Source organism: Palaemon carinicauda, chromosome 1 (genome assembly GCF_036898095.1).
Source record: "Palaemon carinicauda isolate YSFRI2023 chromosome 1, ASM3689809v2, whole genome shotgun sequence".
NCBI lineage: Eukaryota > Metazoa > Arthropoda > Malacostraca > Decapoda > Palaemonidae > Palaemon > Palaemon carinicauda.
In genome coordinates, this window is record NC_090725.1 from 278,782,323 (window position 1) to 278,794,638 (window position 12,316).

The following is a 12,316-nucleotide window of genomic DNA, read 5'->3' on the forward strand; positions in this document are numbered from 1 at the left end:
GGCGCTCGCGCATCTACCTGATGAGCACACATCTGCTGTTTGTTAAATGCTTTCTTAAGAGAGAGAGAACTGGTAACCAGCGAGCAAACCCTGAATGGCAATGTTTGCTCTCCTATGGAGGATAGTGACGAGTCGTTGGCGAATGATGAGGGCCGGTGGGCAACCGAAAAATGCTGACGGATTGGCACAAGGCCAGCAGCTGGAACTCGATGGGAGGATGATCGGTGATTCGACGGGAGGATGATCGGTGATTCGACGATCGGCGAGTTGGCATGACGGTGATTGGCAAGCTGGTGAATGGTGTTTTGGTGAGCAGTGAGCTGGAGATCCCTGCGCTGGAAAAGGGCGAGCTGATGAACAGTGCTTTGTCGAACAGCAAGTTGCTGGTTGACAAGCAGATGATCGATTTGTCGGCAATCGGCAAGCAGGAGCTTGGTGAGCAGGAGATCGGCGAGCTGGTGATCAGCGAACAGGAGATCATTGAGCAGGAAATCGGCAAACAGCCGATCAAAGACCTGGAGAAGGGATGTGACCTTTAGAAGGACGAACATCCGCAGGAGAGGATCGGGAATGGGTCCTAGACAGCGAGTCACAAACCAGGGTTCGTTGACGAACAAGAGACGAGGCGATGAGGATCGCTGAATGCCGTAGGGCAGGCGAACAATGACATCGCGAGTCTTGAGAAACGAGAGAAGGCAAGAAACCAGGAGAACCATGACAAGGAGGATCCTCCGAAGAGGAGTGCTGCGATGACAAAGCAGAATAGCCAAAAAGATGTCTCTTCACCAAAGGTGAAAGAGTACGTCTGACCAAGAGAAGAGGGCGAGCTCTGTGAGGGTGATGACCACGATGATGGGCCCCAGCAGGGGCGGAATCAGCAAGTTGATTGGCAGCAGGCCTCCGAAGAGGAGTCTATAAGAGTGGCCTCTCTTGCGGACGAGAGAGGTGGTCGCTCGCAGGATAGACATCCCTTGAACTTTGCTCCGCCCCCAAAGGATAGTCGGCGAAGGGGGAAGCACAGTCCTTGGCAGCGGCAGGAGGAGCAGAGGAAGAGGCGGGAACAGAGTCCGCTGGCAGGGCAGCAGATGAATCCTCGGACACCACCAGGTCGACAAAGGCCAAAGGAACCACCTCCGAAGTAGACAAACACTGCAACTCCGCACCTCGCTGAAGCAACTGTAGCAACGGGAGGATGATCAGTGATTCGACGATCGGCGAGTTGGCGTGACGGTGATTGGCAAGCTGATGAATGGTGTTTTGGTGAGCAGTGAGCTGGAGATCCCTGCGCTGGAAAAGGGCGACCTGATGAACAGTGCTTTGTCGAACAGCGAGTAGCTGGTTGACAAGCAGATGATCGATGTGTCGGCAATCGGCAAGTAGGAGCTTGGTGAGCAGGAGATCGGCGAGTTGGTGATCAGCGAACAGGAGATCATTGAGCAGGAAATTGGCAAACAGCCGATCTAAGACCTGGAGAAGGGATGTGACCTTTAGAAGGACGAACATCCGCAGGAGAGGACCGCGAATGGGTCCTAGACAGCGAGTCACAAACTAGGATTCGTTGACGAACAGGAGACGAGGCGATGAGGATCGCTGAATGCCGTAGGGCAGGCGAACAATGACATCGCGAGTCTTGAGAAATGGGAGAAGGCAAGAAACCAGGAGAACCATGACAAGGAGGATCCTCCGAAGAGGAGTGCTGTGATGACAAAGCAGAATAGCCAAAAAGATGTCTCTTCACCAAAGGTGAAAGAGTACGTCTGACCAAGAGAAGAGGGCGAGCTCTGTGAGGGTGATGACCACGATGATGGGCCCCAGCAGGGGCGGAATCAGCAAGTTGATTGGCAGCAGGCCTCCGAAGAGGAGTCTATAAGAGTGGCCTCTCTTGCGGACGAGAGAGGTGGTCGCTCGCAGGATAGACATCCCTTGAACTTTGCTCCGCCCCCAAAGGATAGTCGGCGAAGGGGGAAGCACAGTCCTTGGCAGCGGCAGGAGGAGCAGAGGAAGAGGCGGGAACAGAGTCCGCTGGCAGGGCAGCAGATGAATCCTCGGACACCACCAGGTCGACAAAGGCCAAAGGAACCACCTCCGAAATAGACAAACACTGCAACTCCGCACCTCGCTGAAGTAACTGTAGCAACGCTTCCTTGGAAGGCAGACCGAGCAGTCCTTGGGTTGGCCACACCCACAAAAAGGGAGACAGAGACAACGATTCCCTCAGAGGAAGAGGGAGGGCTGCTTCGGTAGGGGAAACGACACCATCTCTCGAGGACCGAGGTTGTCCAGGGGTTAAAAGGCCTGCACTACTACTCGACGGTTCCCCGGAGGAAACAGTTCGAGCAGAAGCTTTGGAGGAAGGTTGGGAAACGGAAGAGGAAGTTTTAGGCTTCTTCTGCTTCGAAGAAACCTTTGAAGGAGAAGAATCCCATTTAGACTTCTTCTTCCGCTGTCGCCCAAACCTTTCTCACTGGGAGGCAGACCACTTCCAACAATCATTAGGCTTATTACTCTCATCACACCGCTGCCCTCTAAAAGCCAGACACAAACAGTAGGGATCAGTATCCTCAGTGGACATGAAGGTACTGCAAGAGCAGCCCTCAGGACCAAGGCAGGTACGCATGGCCGGCAGGAAGGTGCAAACACACAAAACTGGAAGAAAAAGCAAAAATGAATTATTAATGGCAGTCCAAAAGGTGAGGAGGAGGAGTGGTAACAACCGTTCTCCATCCGAGCCAAAAGCAAAGTGAAGTACAATCACAGGTGTGTGAGTAGCGACTAACCCCAACCCCCCGGCTAACTAGCGGTATGGGTGGTAAATCCTCGCTTATTTAGAATGGCTCATCCTTTCAGCTTCACCAAAAGTAATACCCCTATAAATAGTGTAGGTTTGTATTACAGCTATGGAACAAATTTATTTTGCTTTGTCACTGAAACTGACTCAATATCCACAATACAACTAGAAATTAAAAGATTTCTGTTTTCTTCCCTTCAAAGTGGCATCTGGTGATTAATGGCAACTTAATTTTGTCTATGTGTACTGTACTATCGTGTTGTACTCAACATAACAGCTTTTTTGTTTTTTTACCCCAGTTAGAAATTCCTCCAAAGAGTTTCCTAAAAAGAATTTAGAAACCATAGATTATCTATTTTACAAGTGTTCACCCGAAATACCTTTTTCCCCTAGTCCAGTTTCTCGAGATAAGTAGCCAAGAACTCAAGTAGAAAATTATCAAGTACAATTCTTAACTAAACACAGAGTCCAATACTATATAATGTTCAATTCTTTGCTACAGCCCCACTCATAACGGTAATAAAAACCTAAGTGTAAGAAATTACCACACTAAAGCAAACCTGTGATGAACTAGAGGCCTAGCTTGTAAGTAAAGGCAAACACACTGTTATCCAGAGTGAAGACAAGATGCAACCTACCAAGTGAGCTGATACCACCAATAACAAAAGATTTTATAATGTATTGTAGTGTCTACAATATGAAATGGCATTTCCAAAATTGACAGATGTTGCTTATGAAAGGGATTTTGACGAAGGAAAAATCTATTTCTGGGCGAGGAACCTGTGTCACCCAGTGAAATGCTCCTCTAGCACCATTTCTAAGGCATAGTTATTGCTAAATATAACAGAGACAAAAAGGATGCATGGAATGCCAGGAATAAACCCAGCTCGCTCACTCTATGAGTGTCGGTATAGTAAACTGGGGCGTGATAGAACCACGACCATAGGTCCCTCACCAGTTAGACCTCTCCCTCATCAACATCCCCAGGAACAACGAGGTACCATCCTACACCCGTCTGCTGCCTCCTACTACGACTATCCTTCCCCACCCCTACACCTCCCCACTCCCTTAACTCATTTCTCCATAGCGCCAGCGTTGGTCAGACGTGTTTTGCTTAGCTCTGAGTTGTTTTGTGTTTTTGAAGATGTCCAACGTTTTAGAGATCCCTGCTCCCAAGTTGAGTATTGTATTTGTCTGTTTGGGATTTCTAGGAAGCGACACTCATTTAATCTTTTACCGTGTTGGGTTTTCTAATTTTATCATCTTATCGCCGCTTGTTCAGGTTCCCTTTCGGGGGTTCGCCTACGGCCATTTTGGTGTCGCTTCCTCGTGATCTCTTTGTTTATCGGGCTTTCATTTAGCAAGAGGTGTGATATAAGTATCCAACTCCAACTACTAAATCCGGTCTTATGCCCCGTAATCTATGTTATAATAGTGACTAGAATAGCGGAAATGCAGATACAGAGAATCCAATATAATATTCATCTTTTTTTTAGCTAGACTTGTATTGTAAAGGTTATAAAAACATGAGAGTAAGAAATTTCCACACTAAACTAAACATATAGTGAACTATAAAGCAAGTTTGTAAGAGAATGAAAATGCACTACCTACCAACTGAGCTGAAATATCACCAGTAACAAATATTATAAAGCGACAACAATATGAAACGTAATCTCTCATAATAAACTATGTTGTCTAAACGCACTTACTTTAGAGAGAGGTGGGGCATAAGAATCTAGTTACCCAAATCAACCTCAGCAGTAATACAGTACATGGGTTAAGCTTGAGAAGGTATACATTAAATTAGGAAATCAAGACTCAAGCAAAAGGAACTCAACTCTGTATGGCACAGTAAACATTCAGAAGCCTTACTAAAGGAACACTAAATACAATACTGTACTTCACATGAAAGTTTATCAATACAGTATAGGTACAATACTTATTAATGTAGATATCTGGTTTTTCTAAGATGATAGTCAGTTGTAAGTACTTTTCTCCATACACTACATGTGCAGTACAGGAAACGTATGAGTCTCTTTATAGGGCGAAAATCTGATCTACGTCGAATATCGCCTTACGTAGGGTCTCTTGGAACCATCTAACAACATAGGTCAGGATATCACAGTACAGTACTACTGTATATTCCAACTATCTTCACTATAGAAAATCACTCTACTATACAAGAACTTTTGAAGCTTAATACTTGAACCTTTCAAAGAATAAAATCCCTCTGGTGATGATAAACCTACCAAGAAGAATGTGCTCTGCATTAATGGTTTTCTTCTGTTGTTGATTGCAAATATCATTGGCTTCGGAAGACAGCAAGTGGATGAATTCTGTACAGCAGTTCAGGACTAATTCTCGTGCTTCATTGGCCACTCTGACACTTGGTAAGATCTCTTTAATCATTTTATTCACAGCTGCTCTTGGGATAGTAAGTTCATCATCAGGCTGATCTCCTGGGACACTCATGGCTGGAAATGGATAAAAAACTCTAAACCATTTTCTTTTATTGAGTGAAAACCATTAGAATCTAAATTGTTACAATACAATATACAATAATTGAAGAGGCAATGAAAAATAGTTATTCAGAAAATTGATAAAAATGACAAAGCTGCAATATCAATCACTTGAATTAACAACATTTGATGCTCTTTGATACATATTGTACAGTACCTTGAAATATTTATCAAACTTTTTTTACAGCTTTCTTAAATGTCTAAGCCAACAAAAAATTTAAATACTGTATTGGACATTTTGCAATAAAAACCAAGACAATTTTATCAAACTGACAATAGTGCAAAAATTGAATACAGTATCTTCATACAGAGTACTGTATACAATTACTGTATTGTACTGTAGATACAACATTGGGCACTATAACTTAAGAATCACTAATTCTAAATATTATTTGTATTTTTCCTAACTAAACAAACCGGAGTCCATTAATAGGAGATTGGCTCTATCACAGTTAGAACTTGGCCAGTAATTACAGGTTGGTGGCGGGGAAGCTCCAACCCCTGCTGGTATATTACCATAGACAAGATGCTCACCATCCTGTATAGGATCTGGGCAAACCCCACCCCTACTTGAGCAGCTACCACAAGACCAAGCACAACGGCATCAAGGGGCTTGTGGGTACTCCTGTAGGATAAAGACTGTGTAGATGGTCTGGTGGATACCCAGCCCAACTTTTAACTCTAGCCAACAGCAAGATTCCTCTTGAAGACAAGGGTGGAGACTAGAACCTGACTTTGAAAGTTCCGATCCTAGCTAGAACCTAGACTCTCCCAGCAGTCTAGATATATGAATTAAATTGAATATAGGATTTAGGCATTAGGCCAAGCACTGGGGCATCACAGTCTAGGTATATGCATTACATGTCAACTCTCAAAGTCAAAAAGATGACAAATTTGGAGATAATTTGTATTTTTTCTAACTATACAAACCTGGAGCTCTTTACAGTGGAGATATATATTGGCGACAGCTGAAATTAGCCGTAAAACTTTTACTCTGCTAGTTAGTGGAAGGAGAGTGGGGGGTAGACCAACCACCCCGCTCACACCAACACTAGTAACTGAACATCACTTTGCAATTGCGGCAGGACTTCACGAGGGAAGGCGATGGCATGACCAGTATGAGTAAAGATCTCCAGATTTGTATAGTAAGTAAAAATACAAATTATTTCCAAATTTGTCATTTATTTCAACCCTATATACAAACCCTTACACTCTTTATAGGGGAGACTCACCCTTAGGTAGGTGGAAGTTCAAAAAACCAACTGGCTGGTAACTGACCTTGGAAGTTCAAAGAACCAACTAGCTGGAGACAGACCTGGGGTGCTACTCTGTGCTTCGAAGGAGCTGTTCAGAGGCACCCTCTCACCACGCTAACTCTGAGAGTTAACGGCCTGGGCAATCTATGAGGAAATGTAAGAACTAAGCATTGTGAGTTGACTTAGTAAGCATAAATTTGGAGCTAGACCCAACACAACACCCCAAGTTGTCCCACTGGTGTTGGAAGGCATCTTCCCAGACTGCTTGGGGATCTGATACTGGATGCAGTACACCGGAAGTCTACGGAGGGACATTGTGAACAGGTCGACTGTTGATGAACCCCACAAAGCCAAGACTTTGTTGGCTATCTGTTGTTGCATACACCATTCAGAGGCTACTATCCAAGCTCAAATTGTCCGCCAGCACATTCTTCTTGCCTGTGAGGAAATGGTTTGATAGGGCTACCGAGTTATCTTCAGTCCATCTCAGGATTCCTACAGCTAGATGGTAGAAGGGCTGTGAAAAAATACCTCCTTGGTTGTTTATGTACGACACTACCGTGGTGTTGTTGCTTACCTACACCAAACAGTGCCCTGAAAGGAACTGATGGAATTGCTTGAGAGCTATGAATGCTGCCCTCATTTCCAGGAGGATTTATGGGACACTGTCCCTTGGACTTCAACAAGAGGCCAGAGGCCTGTAGTGCAACAGGTAAGCCTGCCATCCTTTTCTAATTACGCATCTGTAAAGAGCATCAATTTTAGGGGAGGAGGGAGAAGGTCTACTTCCCTGAGTAGATTAGTGTCAGACACCCACCAGCTCAGGTCTCTCTTTTGCTCTGACCCTATCAGAACCATGATGTTCAAAGGGTCTAAATGCTGAGACAAAGAGGGCTTCAGATGCCATTGTGAAGAACAGATGCACAGGTGGTTGTTGGGTACCAGTTTCTCCAAGGAGGCCAGGTGCCCCATCAACCTTTGCCTTGCTGTGCGGGAAAAGCGGCCAGCGATGGAAAACGGGCATTCTGCCCGTTTCTTCCTCTCTATTCTTTCTTTGGATGGAAAATCTTTGCCTAGTTTGGTATTGATCTTCATTCCTAGATATTCTAGTTCTCCACAGGGAGGTGCGTACAGTCTAAGGAATCAGCACGCTCCCTAGCGAGCGCGATTGCTGAACCAAATAATGGTGAGGCAAATATCGGTGATGAAAACGTTGCGAGGTGAGCACCTATATGGGTGTTTACAGATAAGGTGGCGAGCACCTGTGCCTCCTGTCTTGCTGTCAGAGCATATTGCGATGGTGATTGAGTGAGTGCTACCAAGGTAGTGCGCACATGTGGTGGATGCGATGCCGAAGCATGACATATAGGAGAGTAAGCTCTCACAAACTTGCTATGAGTTTGGCAAGCGACCTAGATAGCGCGCAGACTTCCATCAAGCGGAGGACCTTACCCACCCACCTCGCTAGAGCTCAATGAATGGCTGCACAACGCTATGCAAGACACACTCGCGAGACTTAGATCTGTGCTAAAACGCACCAATGTGGGATGGCCAGAAGCACTCTCATACAATCTGCCTCCTTCAGGAGCTTGACGAGTACCATTATGCACTCCTACAGAAGGAGGCATTTGCTCATAAAAAACAAATAAGGCTATGGGACATGGGTTGTACCAGAAACCTTTTCAGGAGAAAAGTAGTCTTTCCCTCCTTACTATCAGAAACTAGGATGGACCAGTAACTCAATCCACAAAATTCCTTCAGCAAGCAATTTTCGAGATGGGATGAGGATCCACGCGCAGCCTGGATGAGTCGTTGCATCCGGAACTCAACTGGAAAACATTGATCAATGTTTGCAAGTGAGACATCCTTCTTCCTTTGACAGAAATCTCTTAAAAACGACGAATAACTTTTGTATTTCAACATTTCCTATCAGCAAAACTGGCATAAGCTCTGACTGAAAGACGAGTCTACTCAGGGGTAGACTACCTGTGTCTGGTTATGGGAACGTAGGGGGTCATGCATAACCTGACTTTCCCCAAGGATTACAACATGACAAATTCGGAGATAATTTGTATTTTTCCTAACCATACAAACCTTAGCTATTTACATAGAGGGCGAGCCATTAGATTTTTAACGAGGGTTAACTACCCTCTCGCTAGCTAGCGAGGGGGTAGGGGAGGGGTAGCTTACTACCCCTCCCCCCCTACACACCGGTGAATAGCCTCACTACGCATAGAGGTAGGACTTGCCTTGGGGGACAGGGCTGGCGGGCAAATATGTGTAAATAGCTAAGGTTTGTATGGTTAGGAAAAATACAAATTATCTCCGAATTTGTCATTTGTTCCGTAACCGTAATACAAACCACGCTATTTACATAGGGTGACTTACCCCTTAGGAAGGGCGGAAATTCCCCAGCCTACTGGCTTTGGCTTTACCCGGAGACTCAGAATCCGAGTGAGCAGCACTTCAAGAAAAAGAGTCCCTGCACCTTGCAAGTTCCTTGCTCCGCAAGGAACGTGCGGCCTACATAAGCTTGTGTGTGGAGGGAAGAAGTGTGATTTGTCCTAGTAAGTCGATCTGAAGTCCTTCAGCTGGAATTCTAGGTTAGGACGTTCCCAATACCACCTCGTCAGGGTATGGGGGACGCGACAGTATTATCTTAATACTAGGAACACAAGGAAGCATGGTTTACCTGCAGAGGTTTGAGGTCAGCTATGCAGAGAACCCAGGATGCTGCTTTCCCCAGGAGAGGGGAGGATGAAGAAAGAAGTAAGGGCCAGACATACTTCTTCCGTTCATGCAGTCTAAAACCGGGTAACAATGCCCTCAACCTTCTGCTACCTCTCCAATAAGGAGCCTGAGGTTAGACCAGCTGTTGTGTAGCCACCACAGGGCGATAGAAAATGTATCGACACTCCTGTGGGTCACGTCCTGCAGGTAGTGGGCTGTGAAGGTTGTTAGACGCTTCCAGACTCCAGCTTGTAGCACCTGCGTCACAGAGTAGTTCCTCTTGAAGGCCAGGGACGTTGCAATGCATCTGACATCGTGTGCTGTAAGGCGACGTGACGGAGGAGGGTCTAGATTCAGGTCGTGATGAATGACCCTTTGAATCCGGGCTGAAAAGGCATTCTTGGTGACCCTCCTCTGCGTCCTTCCTGTGCTCCCAAACCGGGCTTGCACGTGAGGACGAACTGCAGCTGTTCTTAAAGATAACCCCTCCGATTCCTTACTGGGCAAGTAGAAGGTCTGGGTCATCTGTTAAAGAACGGAGACTCGAAATCTTGAAGGAGTCGAACCGAAGGTCCGGGACTCCAAGATTCTGAGTCTAGTAACCAACTCAGGGACGAACCTGTACGTTACCTCCCCCTATCCTCCTGAAAGGGCGACGTCATACGAGAGACCATGAAGATTGCTTACACGCTTGGCCGAGGCCAGATCGGGCAGGAGCACCGTCTCCCAAGACGGGCGACGATTAGAGGCCTGACGTAATGGTTCGCAAGGAGATCTCTTAACCATGGATCTGTGCCCTAATTCAGAGGAGAGGCTTGAAAACCTGCGTTACGGCTCTGATCAGTGCACCGAACCAGGGCCGTTGGCTGACAGACGCGCTGTCAGACATACCCCTTGAAGGGGGACAGGAATTGAAGGATCCCTGGGAGGAGTCTTCATCATTGGTGGGTTCGCCTGAAATGGCTTTGGGATTCTAGACCCCTCTAAATGTTTCCCTTCTCCCACAATGCGCAGTGGTATGCGCCTGCGGGGAGGGGAATGAGGCGATGGCGACCTTGCCATGTGTAGTTCAGCAGTCTCGCGCGCGAGAGGATATTGACGCTCGCACGAGGGAGAGTAATGGTGCTCGCGCAAGGGAGAATACTGGGACTCGCGCGCGGGAGACTGCGGGCGCGCGGGAGACTGATGGCGCACAGGAGCGCGTGTGGGAGACTGTTGGCGCACAGGAGCGTGTGCAGGAGACTGTTGGGGCGCACGCGCAGGATCAAGGCGTTGAGTGCACGGGCGCGCGGGCAAGAGTTCGCGCGTGCCTGTACCAGATATAGGGAGCGCGGGCGAGAGTTCGCGCGTGCCTGTACCAGTCGTATGGTGCGCGCGCTCAGGAGAAAGATCCCTAGCGCGGGGGCATGCAGTTGAAGCCTGTGATGCTTGTAGGCGCGAATCCGTAGGAGAGGATAGGCGTATCCTCGCGGATGCGTGCGGGAGAAGGCTGGCGCGATGGTATTAGCTGGTGCGTGGGAGAAGTCAGTTTAGTTGACTTCCCAGCAGCGCCCAGATCAATAGATCGTTGGCGCGCAGGAGAGTCAACTGCTGGGGGTGAGCGCTGGCGAGCAGGAGCGCGCTGGCGCGGAGGTAAGAGTTGGCGCGCAGCTGGGCGTGGGTGCATAGGCTTAGGCTCAGGCAAGGCCTGGCGCGCAGGAAAACGTGGGTGCATATGCGCGTGATGGAGCTGTGCTCCTGTTGGGACGTATGTGCGTGTTGGCGCATATGCCCATGATGCCCTGTGTCAGGGTTTATTGATGGGGCCTCACGAGCTACTAGAGAGCGTTCGTCAGGTTTCGTTGGCGCATAGCGCGTATCTGGGTGGCGCGACTTAGCGTGCTCAGATGAAGCCTTGTTACGTTTATGCAAGAAGGGTGACGGCAGGTCTGTCGGGTGGAAGGTCGACGTGTCCTTTAAAAGGACGATCTTCCACCGAAGGAGATGGCAAACGATTGTAGAAAGGTCCAGGACCAATGCAGGAACAGTGATCGGTGATTGTTCTCGAGGCTCCTCTGCGGGGGACTGCATCGAAGATGTTGAACCGAAGAGGCGCCTCCTCACCGCAGGCGAAGGAAGGCCTTTCTGGCGAAGAGGAAGGCAAGCCTTGCAATGAATGCGCCCTCTGGGGGCCGTAGGGTCAGTGAACTGACCTTCTGCAGTCCTCCGAAGAGGAGTCTCTGTTAGTGAACTCCCCCAAGGGGAAGAAACACAAGCAGGCTGAACAGATACGGGAGAAACTAAGCCGTCAGCTACCGTAGGGTTTGAAGAGGCAGAGGTGATGGGTGATACCGCATTGGATACCTCTGACACCACAACGTCGACAAGAGACAAAGGATCAACCTCTGTCGGTGACGGCGATTGCTTGACAGCGGCACCTTAATCGGATGTAGTTAAGCAAAACCTCCTTGGAGGGCAAACCCGTAAGCCCCAAGGAGGACCAAAGCTGAAAAAGGGGGGTTAGTGACATATCCTCCCGCGGGGGGAGAGGTGGAGCTGCTTCGCTAGGGGAAGCAACGTCATCTGTCGAGCCCCGAGGTTGGTAAACAGTACATCGGTCTACGCTACCACTCGACGGTCTCTCGAAAGAGACCGACCGAGTGGGAGCTTCGGAGGAGGTTTGGGCAACGGAAGAAGAGGCCTTAGGTTTTTCTCCTTTCAAAGAAACCTTCGAAGGAGAAATATCCCGTTTGGACTTCTTCTTCCGTCGCCGCGAAAACCTCTCCCACTGGGAAGTAGACCACTCCCTACACTCACTACACCTGTTGTTGCTATCACACCGTTGGCCCCTACAAGAAGGACAAAGGGTGTGAGGATCGGTCTCGACCGCCAACATGAATGTTCCACAGGGGCGGTCGGGAAACCCAGGGCAGGTGCACATTATCGCAGAGGCCAACTTCACAAACAGAACTAGAAAAAGAAAAAGACAAAAGCATTAAATGGCTGCCAAATGACGGCGAGGTTGAAAGCGGACACGTCCGACT

The 12,316-nt window shown here is 48.0% G+C and overlaps 1 protein-coding gene across 2 annotated transcripts in view; it reads right to left on the bottom strand.

Moving 5' to 3' along the window:
- The window catches only part of LOC137657086 (protein Dr1-like), a 53,054-nt gene that overhangs the window by 21,851 nt on the left and 18,887 nt on the right, over positions 1-12,316 (bottom strand). For both annotated transcript variants that reach the window (XM_068391459.1, XM_068391455.1), the window contains exon 2: positions 5,038-5,262. In XM_068391459.1, the coding sequence (XP_068247560.1) occupies positions 5,038-5,260 (223 nt within the window). In that variant the 5' untranslated portion in view covers positions 5,261-5,262. The remainder of the gene's footprint in view (positions 1-5,037; positions 5,263-12,316) is intronic.